The sequence below is a fragment of the Dermacentor variabilis genome, chromosome 4, assembly GCF_050947875.1.
Source record: "Dermacentor variabilis isolate Ectoservices chromosome 4, ASM5094787v1, whole genome shotgun sequence".
Lineage (NCBI taxonomy): Eukaryota > Metazoa > Arthropoda > Arachnida > Ixodida > Ixodidae > Dermacentor > Dermacentor variabilis.
Genome location: NC_134571.1, coordinates 2,509,006 through 2,531,097, shown reverse-complemented (window position 1 = coordinate 2,531,097; position 22,092 = coordinate 2,509,006). Strand labels below are relative to the sequence as shown.

The window sequence follows — 22,092 nt, the reverse complement described above, 5'->3', positions numbered from 1 at the left end:
AAGGATGGTACGGACCACCAAAGAGGCATTATCTCGAATAATCCGAGGAAGCTGGGCACAGCGCCTGGCAGACTTCACTCTACAGCAGCATGTAACTCCGCACACAGTCACGGGGCGCTCCCCGTGCGAGTTGTTGATGGGCCGCCGACTGTATACCATGCTGGATCAGCTGCACCCAGACCGGGCCCCTGACAAGTCGTCCCGGTTGGCAGAAGTTCTGCCAACACCCCGCATATTCCGGCCCGACGACCCTGTATTTGCACGTAACTACGGCCAGGGCCCACCATGGGTATCTGCTGTGATTTCCAGAGCAACTGGCCCGATCTCTTATGAGGTAGCTCTTCCGGATGGTCGTGTGTGTCGCCGGCACGTGAACCAGCTTCGTCGGCGGAGCAGCATTCCCATGAGGTCAGCCGAAACCGTACCTGAAGGACAGCCTGAGGTTCAGCCTGCGTCAAGCCCTTCACCTGGCGGAGTGAGTAGCAGCAAGACACCAGATCCCAGTGAACCTGAGGAGCACCCAACAGCCACGCTACCGCACGAGGAGCAACCAACAGTCATGCTCCCTTCGGACGACATAGCAGCACCTCAGCCAGCAACAACAGAGCAAAGTGTAGAAATGCCGGGCCCACGTCGTTTGCAGCGTTCCCAGAAGACACCACATCTTCGGGACTTTGTGCTGGCATTGGCTGACTGTTGAGTCCGAACTTAGGGGGAAGGAGTGTTGTGTACCGATTCTGGCCGCTGAGTGCAGCGGATGACGTATCTTCGTCAGTTAATCCATGTGTTGAAGAGCGCCCTCTCCCGGCCTCAAGCATGTATATATTGTAGCGGTTATCAAGTTCCCGCTGTTCTGTGTTTGTTTGTGACGGCAATAAAAGGTTATTGCCGATACGCCTTGTCGCGATGGTGCCTCGCGATACGACCCACGCAGCAACCTAACACCTCTGCCAGTGTTCTTTATTGCTGGTAGCAATAAACATTGTTACAGTTGACGCCGCTCATTGCCCCATTCGTTCGAACCCGACGTAGCCGTGATTCCCACGCTACGAGTCGGGGAGTACCACAGAGCGACTGTGTGGGGCTAGATCCGAAGCTCGCCTTCAGCCCTAGCCGCACGCAGAGTGGAACCCCCACAGTATGTAGCAAGATGCTTGTGGCGATCTCGTCACAGCGTTTCTTCTGCATTGTGCAAGCTGAGAGGCTGTCGCAGCAACCTTTCCACATTTTTTAAAAGGCGCCTTTTGGGGCCATCAAAGCAATGCCTCGGTGGAGCTCGTATGTCACTTGCTGCCCGTGACCCTTGTCTACAGTTGTTATAGCAGTGCCATTCTTGAATGCCGACAGTCGCGGCTTGTTAACAACACACGATCACAGCAACGCAGGAAGCAGAGTTAAACAGTTAAAGGAGTCAACACAACCAGAAGCCATGTGGAGGAAGGTGGTGGTGAGGAGAACTGGCCTCCCCGCCATCATAGTTTTCTTGGAACAGCTATGCCATCCCCCATTTTGATTTCTTTTTTTCATGCAACCCGGTTGTAACAATTATCGGTTATAACAATGGAAATTTCGTGGCACTTGAATATTGTTATAAGTGGGTTTGACTGTATGTTAAGCTTTCCCTTATTAAGGGACAAAGGCTTTCTTGACACCATTGCCAAGCTGTCGAACAGGTCAGTGCAAGTGTTGTAATAAATAGGTGGGCTGTTTCTGTTCCAGTGCCGTTCCTGGCTATGTAAGCAGTGCATGTGTGCAGCATGTAGCATGTCAAGCCAATGCAGCAACTGTGGGCTGCTTTTACTTCTGCAAGTTGTGCACACTTTGATTGATCCCACTCAAAGAGGTAGTAGGGAAAGACAGCGCACTCTGATTACTGCCTATCAAAATCCTTCAGTATGTTTCCAATGGCACTACGCCACATGCATTGTAAGGGGGTGCGCGACTCTCAGGCATCCCCTCATACATTGTTTTCCCGCATAGCTCCCATCTCCTGTAATCCGGCTTCGCCGCGTGGCTTTACAGGAGCGAATCGGTATGCCTGCAGGTTGTATGAGAGATGGTGCGAGTGTTGCTCTGCTAACTGCTAATGCCACTTAACGGCAGGTTTACTTGGGTGCAAGAAGGAGAAGGCTGTTTCTCTTTGGCTTGGGTTCGGCAAGCGGTGCGGACGTTCTGCGCGTGTGCCGATCCATAGTTCTGCGAGACCGTCTCGTGAGGCCGACCATGAAATGGACGAACACGATCGCTCGAACGCACCGCCATTCGCGTGACCATATGCACGACCAACCAGGCGTTGGTGTCCAGCATGGGGCAAACATATGCGCTCGTTACCCGGTTGCGGTGAGTCGGACTTCCACGGTTTGTGGCGCTCCCATCGGCATGTTTTGTGGATAGCAACTCAGCTAGCAGGCATCGATCTATGAAAGGTGCAATAAATATCCTTGTGATTGTTTGCGCTACTGTGTTGTCGTTCCTTTATCCCAAGAGCACGGGTGAGAACCCCACAAATGTCATATCGATAAATGATGATTATCACTATAGGGCTGGCAGCGATACCTGTGAATGCAATGCATGACAACCCGCTACATTTGCTGTTACCCGAATAGGAAACAGAGTGACACGAGCAGGCAGCCACTGTTCTCGATCATTCCCACCTCACTCTTTCTTTTTGTTTACATGGGATCTAGCGGTAGGAAACTGTATCACATGATCACACTTTGGCGATGTACTGACCGTTGGTGCCGAAAGATTGTACTTTCCGGGAACATATCAATCGGTAAAAAGAAACATAACTTTTATTTTTTTTGTGTGTGTGTGTCTTCTCGTTAATGAACATTAGCCTAGGGAAATCGTATCAAAGACTAATGTATTAACGAGGGTCTTCTGTATTGCCTGATGACTGCAGTCAAAAGTAACGTTTGTCTCTATATATATTTCACTGCCTTGCCACAAGACCAACACATCTATTCAGCTTACCTGAGGCCATAGTAAATGTCAGCAGGGCATTGCGGCCCCGGTCACGATCCAAGGCACCAAGCTGCAGCAGCACTGTGCCTGGCACTGCAGTCTCTGAGACGCGCACCTCATACAGAGTTTGCAGGAACTCTGGTGGATGGTCATTGTGGTCTGTCACAAGCACGAGAACACGAGTAAAGCCACGTCGCGTCACAGGTCCACCTGAGTCACGCACTGCCACAGTCAACATATGCTGCTGCGAGGCCTCATGATCAAGCGGCAAAGCCAGTGACAGCAAACCAGTATCTGAATCGAGCCGGAAGTGAGAGGCGCTCGTCACTTGGTCACTGCAGCAAAGAAATGAAATATGGATTCGTGGTCAAGCAGCCAACTGTAACAGACATGGTCACACTAACAAGATATGCACTGTTTAGGGGAGCACTGACACAAAAATTGTGTCCTGATTTTTTTAGTAAGCTGTCGACTCCATATTTACGATACAAAGCCTCAATTCCTTGAGGGTGCCACAAATTAACAATTACAGCACCTTTTGTACGACCAGTCTACAATGCGTGTCAAAAACAGCATGGCTCCAGACACGAAAAAGGAGACTTCTCACATTACCGAAAGCTGCCAAACTGGCCCTTCTCTTGGAAAACTAGGGGAAAATCTCTACCCTCTAGTCCCGTTTAGTGCTGAATGGACTCAAAATTTACGCAGCATGGTCACAGTGTACATGTAGGAGTCAGTGGTACCTGGTACCACGACACCGCTACATCAGGTTTTAGCATAGGTCGGCAGTGCGGGAGAATATTCACTCACACTAACTCACCATAATTTTTCCAGGCCCTGCACTCACTCACACTCACTCGCACTCACCTCCTTTCACATTCACTGGCACTTACTCGCACTCACCTTTACTCACATTTACTGGGACTCACTCACACTCACCTCCACTCACACTCACTGGTACTCACTCGCATTCACCTCCGCTCACACTCACTCGCACTCACTCACACTCACCTCCGCTCACACTCACTCGCACTCACTCACACTCGCACTCACCTCCACTCACACTCTATGGGACTCACTCACACTCGCACTCACCTTTACTCACATTCACTGGCACTCACTCGCACTCACGCTCACCTCCGCTCACACTCACCTTCCCTCACACTCACTGGCACTTGAACTGCTACTGCGTGCCACTTTTTCCAAGTGGGATCGAAATCTTTTTCTAAGGAATCTGCATTGGTTACTGCATTGCGCCAATTTTAAGCAACCATTATCTTGCTTGTGTGAACAGGAAACTAAATGCCGAGGTAGAGAATACAAATGTAAAGAGTGTATTCAGGTGTGTTAATGGCTACCTAGTGTTTCTTGAAACAACTTCAGCCAGGCTTCGTCATGTTTCAAACATGCTAGATCTTTTCAATAAGTGCTAACAACTGCTCGTTGTTACACATGAACTGCCAAAAGACAGGACTTCCAGTTCATTGACATAAGAATGTTTTTCAAGGAAGACGATGTGTGCTGGTTATATGAACCAAGGAGCCACTGCTGCCATTTCCGTCGGGTTGCTCCAAGTATGCGAAAGAGGACCACTGCAATATCAACCTTAATGAATGTGTTTTGCCGTTCAGGTTTTCACAAGTGTAATAGCTTCCTGGCACAAGCAGATCACTTGAAAAAAGCCGGATTTCCACAGCATGTTGTCACAGCAGTGACTGAAAGTTTGCTTAAGAGTGCCAAATGCACCCGAGAGGGTATGCAATATGGTATGCCGGAAAGGGAGCAAGTGAAGCAGAAGTGCGCGTTGATACCACGCACAAATGATGCCTCACACAGGCTGAAAAAGATTGGAAATTATGCAAATGTAAGAGTCGTCGTTTCAGCACCAAACAAGCTGTCTAGTCTGTGCAAGGCCAGTTATTGCAGTTCCAGGAAGCCCAGTTGCCAGAAGAAGCACAAGGAAAGCTTCCTCGAATGTGAGAGTAACATTGTGTGTGGGTTACCATTGTCCTGCGGCAAAAAATAGATTGACCAAATTGGACGCTGCACAAATGATAGGCTTGTGCGAACCGGAGGCACGAGCCATCTGGCCTTTCACTACAGGAAATGTGGGTGCGATCCCACATACATGCAATGCAGCGTGATAGGAAGACATCCAACTCAAACAAATTGTGAAATAATTGAAGCGGCGAAGATTGCTAGTTTGGAGGACACGTGTGTTAGTATGCCTTCAATTGAACTCTCAAAAAAAGAACCTGATTTTCTAAACAAGACTCGGAAAGTGGCTTGACGGGGATGGCTTCAAAGACTGGTCTGTTAAGCTTGTAACAACTATATCTCTTTACAACATTTTATTTTAACTTTTGGCACACATACATCTTTGCTGTTTTTAAAGGGACACTAAACTGAAAAATGATTTCTTCTGCATCAGTAAATTACCGTTCTACAACACCAAAAACACCACTCTTACAACGATAAGACGTTTGGTAAGCCATAAAAAGCGCGAGAACAAAATACGGGTGGTGACGCCTACTTAAGTTCCTGCACCTGGGTGCTGTGACGTCTTGGATTTTGATGGCATCTTCTAGGGCCTACTAATTATATATAGCGGTACAGATTGACTACATTGTGTTCTAAAGGAACCAAATATTAAACATGGCAAGTTTCGGGAACCTTTATTCAGCCAGCATGGCCCAAATGCGAAACATACTATGGAATCCCTGACGTCACGCTGACGTAACGGCGCTGGGGTTTCGGCGCGAAATTCAGATACTGATACTTGGACCTTCATTTTCTCATCTAATAATCAAACTATATTTTGGAATGACTGCCTGCAGGGTTCTCAAACAATGCTTCGTTAGTCTAAATTAATCTATTGTTTCGCTTTAGTGTCCCTTTAATGTACTAAACCTGTACTAATGTGCCTGCATGTGCAGCTATCTGTTTTCTATATATATGGTACATGTACCACCTCGGAAGATAAACCAAACGTTGGAAGTTAGCACTGTGTCCGCATCATTCCTTTCAATTCTGCATTCTTTTCGTGCGCTAAAAGATTAGCATGGATTATGAACATGCCCAGGCACACGCTTTATTAATAAAAATACATGAAAAAATTCAGAAAGGTGAGCTATCCTCAGGCCACTCGCCCATTCCTGAAATAACCCACAAATAATAGCTCCCGGCGCAACACGATTAATACAGTCGAACCCAAGTATATCGAACCTGTTTACATAGAATTATTTTATACATCGAACAATTTCTGGTCACAGTATAGTTACAATGAGTACATATAGCGAAAATTAGGCTTACATCGAACAAAAATAGCAGCGACTCCCGATATATCGAACGTCAAGCGGCTGAAAAGTGCCCCCAGAAGTTGGCTTTCCCTCGCAGTAGCGGGAAAAGCCGGCAGCGCGGCTCCATCCAACCGCTCTCCCTACCGTGATCGCGCTGCCTCGGGCTGCTCGGGCGAGCTGTCGACACACCCCTGCAAAATATGACCCTGGCCCGCCCGCAGCGCTTGCTCAGACAGCCAATCAGAAGGCTCTTGTGCTCTCGTCGTGCAAGATGGCGAAAGTGCGAGTTGTGTCACTGCTTTTCTGGTTCATTGTGTTTGCGCCTTGTGGTCCTTCTCCCGCAGTGTTGCCGTGATGAAGTGGCAAAATTCGCCTTTCATCGTGAAGCTCGAAATCATAAATTGGGTCGAACGCGATGAGAAGTAGGATGTCCCCGCAGCGTGCAAGGTTGCGAGGAGCACTCTAGGCACGAGGTAAAATTCGCCTTTCGTCGTGAAGCTCGAAATCATAAATCGGGTCGAACGCAATGAGAAGTCGGATGTCCCCGCAGCGTGCAAGGTTCCGAGGAGCACTCTAGGCACGATTAGGGCTAAAGCGGCCAAACTCGCGACCTGGTGCCTGTGGTGCCCGACGCGTACGCACGGCTGTGTACAAGTGGTTCTTCATACATGCCGGTTTCCGCGTGCTCGATGATGACTAAATTCTGATGAATGCAATGAAGCCATTGCCAGTGTTGCCGAAGTTTGGAGCGAGCTGTCAGAATTTCCGGAAGCTGCTGACGAATCAATGGTGGACGAGTTAGTGAGTGCAGATGATGGTGTGGCGACCATGGGAGAGCCCGAAAACGAAGACTACATCGCCGATATCGTACCGAGCACAAATGAAAGTGGGCACAATGAGGAAAGCAATGACGGTCCTTTGCCCACATCCTCCAAAGTGATTGCTGCACTCGCACTAGTCCGGTGCTTCTGCGCGAATGCAGAAGCTTGCGGCCTCAGCTGCTCAGACCTCCTTTTGACAATGTGGGGAAGTGCGTGCGTCGCAAGCAGCGAAATTGCCCAAGCAGAAGAAAATGCAGGACTAATTTATGCAAAACTAAGCTAGTTTCATCACTAAAGTGATTTTATAAATGGTATGTGCTTTTATGACATCCAATTATTTAGGAGGCTTATATCGAAATATCCTCCATACCGAACTGCTAGGCGTTTTTTTTTTTGCGAGTTCTATATAACCGGGTTCGACCGTATGACACAACCAAGTTCCATTTCCTAGCTGTTGGCCAAAATTGGGCTGCTGGGTTAGCTTCTCAGTTGTACAAATCTGCGCTAAATTGCGAACGTTCCTGTTGCCCAGCCGAGGCCTCTGTACTCCGCAACCTAATAAGCCCTTCAATGCTTCTACATTTCAGAGAGTTTGTGGGGATGCGCGACTCTCACGCATCCCCTGATATGTTGTTTTCCCACATAGCTCCCGGCTCCTGTAATCCAGCTTCGCCGCGTGGCCTGATGCCCGCAGCAGTCGGTCTGGCTGAAGTGCAATATGAGGGATGGCGTGAATGCTGCGCCGCTAACGCAACCTAACGGAGGGCTTACTTGGGCGCGGAAAGGAGAAAGCGCTTCCTCTTTGGCTCGAGGTCGGAAAGCAGTGCGGACGTGCCGCGAGTGCGCCGATCCATGCTTCTGCGAGACCGTCTCGCGAGCGCTCGTTTGAATGTGCCACCATTCGTGTGACCGTACACGCGAACGACCAGGTGTTGGGATCCAGCATGGGGCGAACATATTCGCTCACTATCCTGTCGCAGTGAGTCCGACTTCCGCGATTTCCCGCGCGCCCATCGGCATGTTTCAGGGATAGCAACTCTGCTAGCAGGCATTGATCTATGAAAGGTGCAATAAATGCCCTTGTGATTGTTTGCACTACTGTGTTGTAGTTACTTTGTCCCAAAAGCATGGGTGACAAGCCCACAAGTCGCATATCTTTTTTTTTTAGCTTACCATGTTTTAATAAATGCACTGTACTGTGCTGTCAGCTAGTGGTTTAAATACAGTGCACATCCACTGCTCGTCCTGCAATTCTGGCCCCACATAATGCCACCTGCGTGAAGCAAACTCATGCCACCATCTGGTTACAGCTGCGCAAACTGCTTGCAGCAAAGTGTCCATAGTCTTAATGCATATCTGCAGAACATGATCAATTAAGAAGTTAACATTCCTGTAGTAACCTCAGGCTGATATGGAGCATTTATTTCTTGCATGCAGAACAGCACTTCCCTGAAAGAAATACACCAAAATGTAGGGATTTATAAGGAAAAAGCACTTCTTGACCTTGTGCTAAATGCAATGTGACTTTCCGGCAACCACAGGACACTTTGTGGACATTTCCCTACTAAACAAAAGCATTTGCAAAACCGATCTCGCCAGATGCAGCAATATTTTATGGCTGAACTGATACCTCTGACAACGCAACCACCATTACACATACACACACACACAAAAACACAAAAATACACACAAAGGAAAGGAGAATGCAAAAAGAAGTAGTTGTGCAGCGTGATGAACCACCCTTCTAGCCACCAGCTACATGCTGGTTACGCACACTGCAGCCTGACCAGACGCTAGACATTCTGCCATGATACAGTAAAACCTCGTTAAACCGTACCCGCTTAAACAGTAGTTTCGTTCTAAAGGTAGTAAAAGTCAAATCCCCGACTCAGCGGCCATTGAACATAAACTGTACCAGCTTATTGCGTACGCATCGGTTAAAACGTAGCATTTCAACTTTTCGTTGCGCAAACAGCGGTGTGCCTTCCCCATTGGGCGGCCCGGCCGAACAACAAGCCTCAGAGATCGGAACAACGGCCTCCAAGCGCCCTGTGCGTTTGCGCATGAAGCCACATCAACATCAACATCATTTCGACGCCGTGCCAGAGAGCGTTATGGTGTCGTGCAAGCGAGGAATTGCGTCGTTCCGAAGCTCGGATAAAAAAGACGCCGGGTGCTCAGCATAGAATAAAAATTAGATGTCGTCCGTGCTATCGAATAGGACACGAAGAAGTCGGCGCTGGCACACAACAGGGATCTGCTGTTGACTACAGTGTGCGGCATGTGGAATGCGAAGAAGTTGCTCGGCAGTGCTGCAGCGACTGTGAAGACATGTCGGCTACGAGGTTCGACTTTTCGCCATCGTTTGATGAGGACGACATGGAAAGCGACAGCACAGGCGATTCAGGCCCAACAGTGGCAGAAGCTGCGCGTTACGTCACCCTCATGAATGCAATCGTCGCGATGAGAACAGGGGCGCGATAACGTAACTCTATTCCAAATGAAAAGTATTCCAAACTCCGGCACCCAGCAATGAAAAAGGTGCCCCTGGGACTTCTGCAGCACTACTGCGCATGTGCATGGAGAATATGTGACGCCAACGAGGAATCTGCCATGGGAGTGTTTGCCGAGAAGAGGGGGCTGCCTGAAAAGCTGGCACGCAGCTTCAGTAAGTTTGAGGCCGCTGTCATCGTCATGCTAGGCCGCCATGGCATCAAACGAAAATAACACTTTTGTCACACGAAGTGAATAAATACTGCATTTTTTTTACCCCTTTCATCGCACTCTCTCTGAGTTCCATTTTCAACAGGTAAGTGGGCGATCTCATGCTATTTCAGTTAAAGATGTCTGTTAAAGATGTCCAGATGTCTTCAGAAATGTGCTACCTCTGCGCATGATCCCTTTGGCCCATCCTTCGAAATGTTACTCGAGACCGCCATATCGGAGGATGTGGTACAATCATCGCATCATCGTTGGATTGAAGCACCGGACCTGCGTGGCTTGACCTTTGGCGAGCCCTTCTGCACACGGAGTACTACCACAGCGTCACCTGGTCGTTTGCACTGCGCTATAAAGCCGAGGACGGACGCTATGCTCTTCAGTGGGTCTTGCAGCGGCACGATGAGCACTTGGTTCAAACTTGTCTGCACTGTCTTTCAGATTGCCGCTTGCACCAAATCCAGATGTCTTCAGGAATGTGCTACCTCTGCGCATGATCCCTTTGGCCCATCCTTCGAAATGTTACTCGGGACCGCCATATCGGAGGATGTGATACAACCATCGCATCATCGTTGGATTGAAGCACCGGACCTGCGTGGCTTGACCTTTGGCGAGCCCTTCTGCGCATGGAGTACTACCACAGCGTCACCTGGTCGTTTGCACTGCGCTATAAAGCCAAGGACGGACGCTATGCTCTTCAGTGGGTGTTGCAGCGGCACGATGAGCACTTGGTTCAAACTTGTCTGCACTGTCTTTCAGATTGCCGCTTGCACCAAATCCAGATGTCTTCAGGAATGTGCTACCTCTGCGCATGATCCCTTTGGCCCATCCTTCGAAACGTTACTCAGGACCGCCATATCGGAGGATGTGATACAACCATCGCATCATCGTTGGATTGAAGCACCGGACCTGCGTGGCTTGACCTTTGGCGAGCACTTCTGCGCATGGAGTACTACCACAGCGTCACCTGGTCGTTTACACTGCGCTATAAAGCCGAGGACGGACGCTATGCTCTTCAGTGGGTCTTGCAGCGGCACAATGAGCACTTGGTTCAAACTTGTCTGCACTGTCTTTCAGGTATGCCTGAAGTACAATTTTCCTTGTTATAGAAGCGATGATCGATGTGTAGTGCTGCTGCCTGGCCCACTGATGAGAGCGTTTTCTGTTTTTTCTGTCCATAGAATGTTGTTGATGTTATCTGGTGACGTCGAGACCAATCCTGGTCCCAATAAGTTACAAGAAACCCTATTGCAATTGCTCGCAGGGCAGGAAAAAATTCGTTCCGAAATATCTTCTTGGACAGCCAAGTTTTCTTCCATTGAAGAAAGGCTAAATAGGCTTGAGATGTCAGTACTGCCAGTCGCGGAAGTGATTCCGCGAGTTCAGGAACTTGAAAAAACTGTCGCTCATCTTACAAACGTCATATTGAAGCTGGAAAGACAGTCTGACGATCTTGAAAACAGGTCCCGTAGAAAAAACCTTGTTGTCTATGGATTACCTGAACCCCATTCTGAGCCCTCCGGGCAACTACTTGATGCGTTCACAAACTTGATATCTGATAAACTTGGTATTCAATGTGCAGACATTGAACGTCGGCACAGGCTTGGGGTGCGTAGAGGTGATAAACCACGTCCTGCTATATTCAAATTTTTGGACTACAGGTCAAAGATTGCAATATTAAAGAATGCCCGAAAGCTTAAAGGTACAGATATATCTATAAATGAGGACTTCTCTGAACGGGTTCGAAAGATACGCAAAGCTCTTTGGAGACTTTCTGTAAATCAAAGGAAAAATGCATCTACCATTCGTCTGCAATATGATTCCTTGCTGATAGACAATGTACGCTATGTGCTGAATGAATCAAGTGATTCAATGAATAAGACCAAAAAGCAAAACTCTGCAGTACATGAAACTTGACTGCATTCCGATGCTAATTTCTCGCTGGTAAACGTTAATGCCCGCAGTCTTCTAACAAAATTCAAGACTTTCATCACCTCGTTGCATTTTATCATCCTTCTGTGATTTGCGTGACTGAAACGTGGCTTGGTGAACACATCTGAGATTCTGAAATTTTACCACCAGGTTACAGCATCCTCAGGAAAGATAGAAGTGACCGGCGCGGTGGCGGTGTGGCACTCTTTGTAAACGAAGACATTGAGTTTACAGCATTGCCTGACGTTCCTAGCTGCGAATCAGTATGGTGCAAAATAAGGCTTTGTGAATTCACTTTGGCTGTAGGAGCTGTTTATCGACCCCCTGACACGGATCTCAGTGTCTTTTCCAATCTTACCGATTATATAACCAAACATAAACTTAACTGTTGTAAAATGTTAATTGCTGGTGGCTTCAACACCCCTGGCATAGATTGGCCAACGCTATCTGCTAGTGGCCGTCACAAAGCCATTTGTGATTACTTGATTAACATGTCTATTTCTTTCGATCTGACGCAAATTGTGAATTCCGCAACCCGAGAAAGCTCAATTTTAGATCTTGTTTTCATAAATGAGCAACTTAGACAAAATGGTTACGATTGTACTATCGTTGAAGGCCTCCCGGACCATAAGGGGGTCATTGTTTATTTGAATTTAGCAACTATGCCTAAGCGCCCTTCACATCAGACAGTATTGAACTTTGAACGGGCTGACGACAACTCCATAACTGAGTTACTTGCATGCTCTTTTGATGAGTTTTAGAGTTGCGTGAACCATTCCTCTGTTAACGTGTTAGTGAACAGTTTTTGCTCAATTGTCAATCAATGTATAACTGTTACATTCCAACCAAGTGTATAAAGCACAATCCCAAGCACCCTTGGTACACACGTGAAACTATACACCTAATTCGTCGCATCAGGCGTCTGCGCAAACAACCCTATGCAAAGAATCCAATGAAAGCTTCAGTATTGACCACACTTAAAAACAAATTAAAATCTGCTATGTCCAATGCGAAAAGTTTCTATTTTAATAGCACCTTGTCATACTTTATTAAAAACAAACCATCAAAGTTCTGGCGAACCATCAGTCCACCAAGTCAGAGCTCTCCTTCATTCATAATTGCTAATCAACCATGCTCAGATAATCTTAGCATTACTGAAGGCTTTAATAATTACTTTAAATCAGTGTTCACCTGTGATGATGGACGTACCCCCACGTTTTGCACTACTCTTTCATCATCACCTTTTCCTAGTATGGTAATCACTTCAGCTGGTGTACATAATCTTATACTCAAGATCGATACTATGAAAAGTACTGGGCCAGATAATATACCAGATATGTTTTTACGGCGATATTCTGAATGGAGCTCTCGGTACTTATCCCTAATTTTTCCGAAATCTGTAGAATCATCCACTGTTCCAATACTCTGGAAATGTGCTAGGGTTGTTCCCATTCACAAAGACGGTAATAAGCAGGAAATATCTAACTACAGACCTATTTCTTTAATATCAACATCTTGCAAACTATTGGAACACATTATTCATAAATATATCATTGAGTAGTTATCTGAACATAATGTTCTTTTGCATGCTTAACATGGCTTCCGTTCCGGATTCTCCACGGTAACACAACTTCTAGAATTCTCCCATGATATTGCATCCACACTTAACCTTAGAGGACAACTTGATGCCATTTTTATTGATTACAGTAAAGCTTTTGGCACAGTGTGCCATAAAAAGATTCTGATTAAACTCAGGGCAATAATTCATGATTATAAATTACTAGGTTGGATACAGGACTACCTAAGTACAAGAACCCAGTTTGTTGCATTTAACCATGTTCACTCATCTCGTTTCAATGTTACATCCGGTGTACCACAGGGGTCTGTCTTGGGTCCTTTGCTGTTTGTAGTCTATGTAAATGATGTCGTTGAAGCAACCGCGAGCACTTCTGTCAAAATAAGAATATATGCTGATGACTGCGTCTTTCATTCTACTATAAGTAGTAATCATGATCAGTTGGAGCTGAATGAAGTCTTCACCCGTTTTTGCGAATGGAGCAGAACATGGCAAAAGTCACTTAATTTTAAGAAAACCGTATCAATGACTTTTTCGAATAAAAAACAACCATTACAATTTACATATTTTAATGAAGCGCACAAGCTTGCAAGCGTCCACACGTTCAAATACCTTGGTGTTACTTTCTCCCCTGATCTAAAATGGCATGCTCACATTAACTGTATAACCAACAAGGCGTTGAGAAAACTGAGTTTTCTTAAAAGAAACTTACGAGATGCAACTAAAGAATGTAAATTAACGGCATACAGATCACTAATAAGGCCTCTACTTGAATACGCGTCGGTAGTGTGGTCGCCACATCATTCCAAAGACATAGACATGCTTGAGTCTATTCAGAAAAAGGCCATAAGGTTTATATTTATTTATTTATTTTATTTAACAATACTGTAGGCCTTTGCACAGGCCCAAACAGGAAGTGGATTGTAATATATACACATGAGCATGGGAAAAACAGGAAAAAAGAAAAAATATATATATATATATATATATATATATATATATATATATATATATATATAAAGCAAAAAAAAAACTTCCATACAACAGCACTGGTTATCAACACAAGACACTTTTTTTGTTTCACATGAATCAGGGAAAAAAACAATTGCAATATTAGTCGTATAATATTCTTGTAGTTATCGTGGATCTATAAAACACCACTATTCAGCACATTGCAATATTTACATTTGAAATCATAAGGCAGTATGCAAACGCACGTGCACTAGTGTCCAATCACTCAACCAATACATTACTTTTGAACTACGCACTCAAATACTTTCATGAACAGCCAAAATATGGCTCCAATTTTGTGACAAAGCCATCCACAGAATCTGATTCTATAATTTCTTGTGGCAACGAATTCCAGATTTCAATTGCCCATGGGAAATATAAATATCTAAACGTGTCGCACTGTGTCGGATACTGCCTGATGTGTTTATTATGGCAGGTTCTATTAGAGTGTCGGTGTGGTGGTTGCACGTAATCTCGCTTATCTATATTAATGTTGTCATTACATAGCATAAAAAGAAATTTCATGACAGCCACACGACGCCGACAAACAAGGGTAGGCAGTGCTGCCTGCCTTCTAAGAGCACTTACGCTTTCGTGTCGAGAATACTTATGGTATATAAATCGCAACGCTTTATTTTGAATACTTTCTAATTTCTGTGAGAGTCCTTTCTGGTGCGGGTTCCACACTATGCTATCATACTCAAGAATTGGCCTTACTAAAGTTTTATATGCTGTTAGTTTCACATAGGATGGTGCTGCAGTTAATTTTCTTCGCAAGAAACAGAGTGTTCGGAAGGCCTTCGTGCATGTATTATCGATATGGGTATTCCATTTTAACGCGCTTGTAAAGGTTATGCCTAAATATTTTACTGTTTCAGTTTGTATTAAATCATTGCCCATTAATGTATAATTGAACCTAAAGATTGACTTTATATGAGTTATGGTCATATACTGTGTTTTCTTAAGATTAATTTCCATTCCCCACATGTCACACCAGCGGCCTATATTGCTTAGTGTAGTATTTAGTCTAAGCTGGTCCTCAATTCCTTGTACGCTTGTATAAATTACCAAGTCATCGGCGAAGAGCTGCAATTTTACTCCATTTTCTGCACAATCAGCGATGTCGTTGACGTATATGAGAAATAATAATGGCCCCAATACGGACCCCTGTGGTACCCCTGAATAAACTTCGAGTTGGTCCGAGTCATAATTATTTATAGTAACATATTGAGTTCGGTTTGACAGTTAGGCTGCTATCTATTCTACGACATTGTGTTCAATTCCGATTGACTTTATTTTCTCGATTAGTTTACAGTGCACGACGCGATCATAAGCCTTCGAAAAATCAATAAATATAGCATCAGCTTGGAATTTGGAGTTAATTATTGAGGAGAAGTCATGTGTTATTTCTAATAATTGTGTTACATTTGACAAGCCTTTTCTAAAACCATGTTGCTTAGGATATAATATGTTATTTTCTTGTAAGTATGTCATGATGGCTTTACTTACTATGTGTTCCATTAATTTACAGCAGCAACTGGTTAGTGATATTGGCCTATATGTTTCCACGTGTAATTTATTGCCTTCTTTATGAATGGGTATTACTTTGGCACATAGCCAATCCTTGGGAAGAGAGGCTGTACTCAGCGATTCAGAAAATATAATCTTCAAAAAGGGAGCCAGCTGCTGCGCGTATCGTTTCAAAAATACATTTGATATATTATCGGGCCCCGGCGCCTTCTTGGTGTCTATTTCCAAAAGCAAGTTTAAAATGCCCGACTCTGTTATCACAACTCCGCCCATCCGGGTGTCAGCGGCTTTCACGGGCGCACTCGATATTGGCCAGCGTGTGAAAACGGATTGGAAATAGGTGTTAAATGTATTTGCTACAACGCGCATGTCTTCTATGACCAAACCTGCCAGTTCTATTCTACTGCTCACGCCTTCTGGCTTCGACAAGTAGCGCCAAAACTTTTGCGGTTGATTCCTTATGAAATTTGTTAACTTATTTGAAAAGAAGTCGTCTTTTGCAACCTTTATTTCTAATTTCAATTTGCATGCAAGCTCTATTATCTCTGCAGAATTTATCCTTTTTCTTCAACGTCTTTCTAGTTTTCGTTTTAGGTGAATTATGCTCCGCGTGATCCACGGTGTTTTCCGCTCAGTTCTTTTGAATTTTGTAGGTACGAAATTATTTTCGCAATGCATTATAGCCTTCTTTAGTTTTATCCAAAGGCCATTGACGCCTCCGCAGGATTCAGCTGAGAAACCATCCAAGGTTTCCTCTAAGTAGTCAATAACGCTCTCATCATTTGCTCGGCTATAGTCCTTGAAAGCTATTCGAGATGGTTTGGTCTTACACCCAGCGCTCATACGCAGAGTAAAAAATGTTAGAACCAGCATCTTATGATCTGAAATCCCTTCTTCAACGCGTATATGTGGTGTTATCGACTGCGATACTAAAGCAAGATCAAGTACTGAACAGGCATTTCCTTGGACACGCGTAGGTTCATTAACAATCTGTGATAAAGAAAAACTAAACATTATGTCAAACAGGCGCTCACAGTTTCTTGCATCTCTGTTGCCAATAGTTAACTTATTCTAATCTATCCCAGCTAGATTAAAATCCCCAGTTAATAAGAGCTTTGTACGGTTATTAATTTTGCTGTGTAGGTAATCATGCACCTTCAAAAGGTATTCCTCAGGCGCTCCAGGGTGTCTGTAAATAGCACCTATTAACAATGACGTATTATCAAACTGAATTGTGCACCAAGCACTTTCATGGTTAGCTATTCCAGGCTCTTCTTGAAATGTTAAACTGCTTTTTATCATAATAGCTACGCCGCCTCCTCGGCCGTCACGATCTGTGCGTATCAATGAATATGAGGCAGGCGCAATTTCAGTATCATGTATTTGGGCATGTAGCCACGTTTCGGTAATTATTACAATATCTGGACTATACAGTATGATTATCTCTTCTAATTTATCAATTTTATTAATGACACTTCGAGCATTCAGGCACAATATCGAAAGCGGCGCAGAAATCCGTTGTGTCTTGTGACCTTGTCATTTCTTTCTGCGTTCTTTCGTGCTACCCTGTGCCGATGACGAGGTGTGGGAATCACTTAAGGTAGGTGCAATGTTTCTTGTTAATTCTACTCTGGTGCGTTTATCGGGATCCCACGTGTAAATACGTCCGTTCAGTCTTAGTTTATCAAATGATAGTGAGGCTTTTGTACCGCTTGCCCGTTCAATTGTCGTTGAACGCCACAAGTTAGATCGGATGTCTCTTATTCTTTTTGAGAAATCTTCTGATACTGATATCGGTGTGCCCTTGAGTTTGTTACAGCAAGACAGAATTTTGGTTTTTTATCTGCAATCGAAAAGTATAATATAATCGTTATGACCGCCATTTTTCACCGACATCACATGCGAGTAAGCTACTACTAAAGCCATTGGCCCATAGACGTACTTGTGACCGTGTTGTTCTGCTACATAAAATTGTTCATGGGAAAACTTATGCCAATGCACCTATTGTTTTCACTAACCCTTCTTCTCGGCCCACCAGAAGAAGTCATCATCTTAACATTGTTCCTTTGAATGCAACGATTGATTGTTTTAAGTTTTCCTTTTTTCCGCATACAATTGTGATTTGGAATGGCCTTGAGGGGTCCTTGCGCGAGTTACCCAGTGATGTATTTGCCAACATATTACCTAATGATGTTCATTAATCAACTAGCTATTTCTGATATTGTTTTTTTTTTCTATTGTTTGTTTTCTTTTTGCCACTCAAATGTATTCTTCAATTGACTGACATATGTATGCACTCACTCCTGCAATATCTTGCTATGCAAGATGGCAGTATATGTAAATAAAATAAAAATAAAAACAGTACTACCGTTTAGTATGTACTTTTTTCGAGCTCCGGCCAACTACGGTTTAATGAGGTTTCACTGTAGAATCGATACTACCTGACACACTCCACCAGGGTTAGCACACGGCTAAAAAACAACTAAACCTTTCTCAGTCACAAATACTGCCATGCGGTGGATATTTGTGAAAAATCACACGCACATGTAAATTGCATAACTGGGTGGCTTGCTTGGCCTGTCTATGCATAGTGAACACTAAAACAAAGAGCATTTTAAACACAAAAGACCAAGAAGTAGACACGACAAGTGCTGGTCCTGCCTACTTATTTTGTTTTCACATGGCTCAACACAAGGTAATAAACATTTCCCCGAAAAAAAAAAACAATTTATATACCTCCCGGTATGGAACTTGGAATGAATGCCAGCAAATCGTCATTTCTTTTACTGCAATGTAATGATAAACATCCATTTAACATATCGCATCAGGTCCCATGTTACAAGAGGCACAGACCCACCTGTTGTAGATGCTGTAGAAGAGGCGCTGGTCCTCATCGGCATCTGTGGCTGTCAGCTGCAGGATCTCTGTGCCAGGAGATGTGCTCTCGGAGACTTCAACTCGGTACAGGCTCTCCGAGAACACTGGCCAGTTATCGTTGGCATCAAGGACATCCACATGCACCTGCGCAAGGATTTACCTTCACACATGTGCCCTCCAATACTGGGCCCTTCAATACTGGGCCCTTCACTGGTGCTAACAGAGAAAAAAAGTTATGCAGCTGTTGGCATTTAGCATAAAAGCAAAGCTTTTATGCTTCGTTTAGATGTCTTTTCTAAAGGTAACACAAGGTCACACTGAAGGTTGCTTGCAGCATTCAATGAATTTGCAGATGAGTGACATCAACTTCCGGGGCCAAGAAAGCAAAGCTTTCTTTGCCTTTTCCTTCGACTTTCCCATTGCTGCTGCTGCTGTGGCTGCTGCTGTCTGGCACACCATGTCGGGGAGTGGTTCAGGGCGCGTGTATACACGACAGGAACAAGTCAGAGAGGAAAGGTGACGCAAGTAACTCGTTTGGACCCCACCACGTCGAATGTGCACAATGCCCTCGGGAGCTCCCAGGGCGTTGCAACATTAGCCTCTTGACAGCTGTACTTATCCGGACCCCCCTCAAAAGCACTGCAGAAACTGCAGCGCTTCCCTTTCTACTGACGTGCGAGTCCAGAGGGGACGTAGATAGAATCATAGGGCGGAGGAAGGAGAAGAGGCAGTTCCCTTACAAAGAGGGGGGGAAGGTGATGTGAGAAGGCAAAGGAAGCCTACTACTATACGACAGCGGTTGTGGAGAAACAAATTATTCCTGAAAAATAAATGCTGCGCAAATATGTCAAGCACACAAACTACGCAGGACGTGCAGAAGCAGAGTCACATTCATTAAAGCGCACCGCAGGGTAGAGGCGATGCTATGGAAGCGGTCACCTGCCAAATCAACACTTCTGTGCTTGCCGTGGTAGCTTTGCGGCTATGGCATAGCTAGAGGGCATGGATTTGATCCCAACCGTGGCAGTTGCATTTTGACGGGAGAGATATAGAAAACGCACATGCACTTAGATTTGGGAAACATTAAAGAAGATGGCGGTGTCACAATTAATCCGGAGATTGCCACTATGACATGCTTCATAATCTGATTGTGGTTTTGGCACATACAGCCCCATAATCCAATTCAAGTTTAGTACATCTGCCACGATGCAATGTGTCACGTGAGGTAATGGCAGTGCTCAACCCTCTCAGAGATTATGAATTATGGCGCACAACGCCTCAAGCATACATCTCTCCCTGCGTATGTGCACTATGCAGACAAACAGCAGCGGTGTACACAAGGTAGCATTTAAAATCAAGTCACCACTCTCGTGTTAGGTTAAACAAATTCTTTATTTTCTGCCTTGTACAGACACAGACAGCAGAGGCGCAGAAAAAGCTGCAAGAAACAGCTTGACAAAGCCACAGCCCCCTTTCACTTGGCAGTGGCTTCACAGCAAGGCTTTTAAAACAAAGGTAATTACAGTCTAATAACAGTTATACAATAATGAACAAGTACAAAAGAAAACATAACATAATTATACAATATTTAGACAATATTCACCACAAATGAAAACAGAACCTACATGGTAACATACATAGCACGCAAAGCACTGTTTGATGCACTGAAGAGATCAAAATTATTATATACATAAGCATGTAAGAGGGAAGGAAGAGTGAATTGCAGGCGTTCTCTAGCGGAATTTATTCATGGGGCTGGCACTACCCAATTCTCCGCATATCTTGTCTTGTAGGTTGCTTCTCGGGTACGCAAATCAGCAAGGTAACGTATGTGATTTATGTTCCTCCGTGTTTCCAGTTTAAACCGGACACTCAAGTGGTATTTGTACAAGCTGTGGATCTTCAGCACACTACTTTGCAGAAAGAGATCCACACTCGGTGAGCCCCAGGGGACATTGTGAACATGAAGAAGGAAATTCTGCACAATGTAGATGCGCTGAAGACAGCTAATTGTGGCTATGCCCCACACTAAATGACAATAGTTTAAATAGGAGTAAAAAAGGGAATTCTAGAGGAGTAATTTTACTGGCCTTGAAAGAATGTATCTGAGCCTACCTACGACCCCAGTTATTTGAGCCAGTTTCATTGTGATATGGTCCATGTGATGTTCTCAAGACATACAGGAAGAAAAAACTACCCTGATACATTTAAATTGCTGAACCGCATCTATACATCATGAATTTAGCTTAATCTCGAGGGAGGAGGGAACTGGTTTATTTTTGGGGCGAAATATGACAGCTTGTGTCTTCTTTTTATTTATACGCATGCACTTGGATTCGGACCATTATTGTAAGTTGTTCATTGTGTCATTGTATTCCCGTACGAGAAGAACAAAATCATTTCCAGCAAAAAAGATGCTAGTATCACCAGTGTAGATAATAAATTTAGCAGAGGAGTTAATGTTGGAGATATCATTAAGGTACATATTAAATAGTAATGGTCCCAATAACTGCCCTGTCGAACGCCAGAAATAACAGATTTTAGTTCAGATTTCATATTGTCTATGCAGACAGCCTGTTTTCTATGCGATAGATATGATTTAAGATGCATTTGAGCCTGTCCCCGAAAACCACAACACTATGTTATTTAGGAGTATAGTGTGGTTCACTAAGTCGAATGCCTTCGAGAAGTCCTACGAAGACACCAATAACGAAGGCTTTCTTTTCAAACTGTGTTAGTATGTATTCTTTAGTTCGAGTAGTGCTAACTCGGCAGATTTATTTTTACAAAATTCAAATTGATTCGGTGACAGAAGATCATGCTTATTAATAAAATTAGACAACCTAGTATGCAGAACTATTTCAAAAGCTTTTGAGAAGATAGGGAGTATAGATACTGGTCTATAATTTCCTAAATCATTGCGGTCTCCTTTCTTATACAGAACCGTTACTTTGGCTATTCGTATTTGATTAGGAAATGTGCTAGTAGCTAAGCATAAGTTAAATATATATGCAATGACAAGCGCAATGACTCCTACGACATGCTTCACAGACCTTATTTGAATGCCGTCAATGTCGTGGCTACGGCTGTTATTAAGGTTTTGTAATACTGATGTAACTTCTTCTGTTGTAACCGGGTTCAGAAATATTGTGTCATTATTGTAAGAATTAATGTACTTATTAGAATCATATGGCGGGTTATGAGCTAGGTTTATAAAAAAAGTTGTTAAAGGCCATCGGCTAGCTCTTCTCCATATATATCCTTATTATCTAGCTTTAGCGTACCTGGGACAGCTTGTCGTTGTTCACGTCTCAGTAGTAAATTTAATCTTGATCACAGCAAATCGTGGCTGTTGAAAAAT

The 22,092-nt window shown here is 44.4% G+C and overlaps 1 protein-coding gene across 2 annotated transcripts in view; it reads right to left on the bottom strand.

Moving 5' to 3' along the window:
• LOC142578574 (fat-like cadherin-related tumor suppressor homolog) overlaps positions 1-22,092 on the bottom strand; it is a 512,562-nt gene that overhangs the window by 379,069 nt on the left and 111,401 nt on the right. For both annotated transcript variants that reach the window (XR_012827230.1, XM_075687953.1), the window contains exons 9-10: positions 18,712-18,875; positions 2,977-3,302 (exon numbers count right to left, since the gene is read on the bottom strand). Coding sequence is in view for 1 of the 2 variants with exons in the window: in XM_075687953.1 (XP_075544068.1) it covers positions 2,977-3,302; positions 18,712-18,875 (490 nt within the window). In the remaining variant the exon portion in view is untranslated. The remainder of the gene's footprint in view (positions 1-2,976; positions 3,303-18,711; positions 18,876-22,092) is intronic.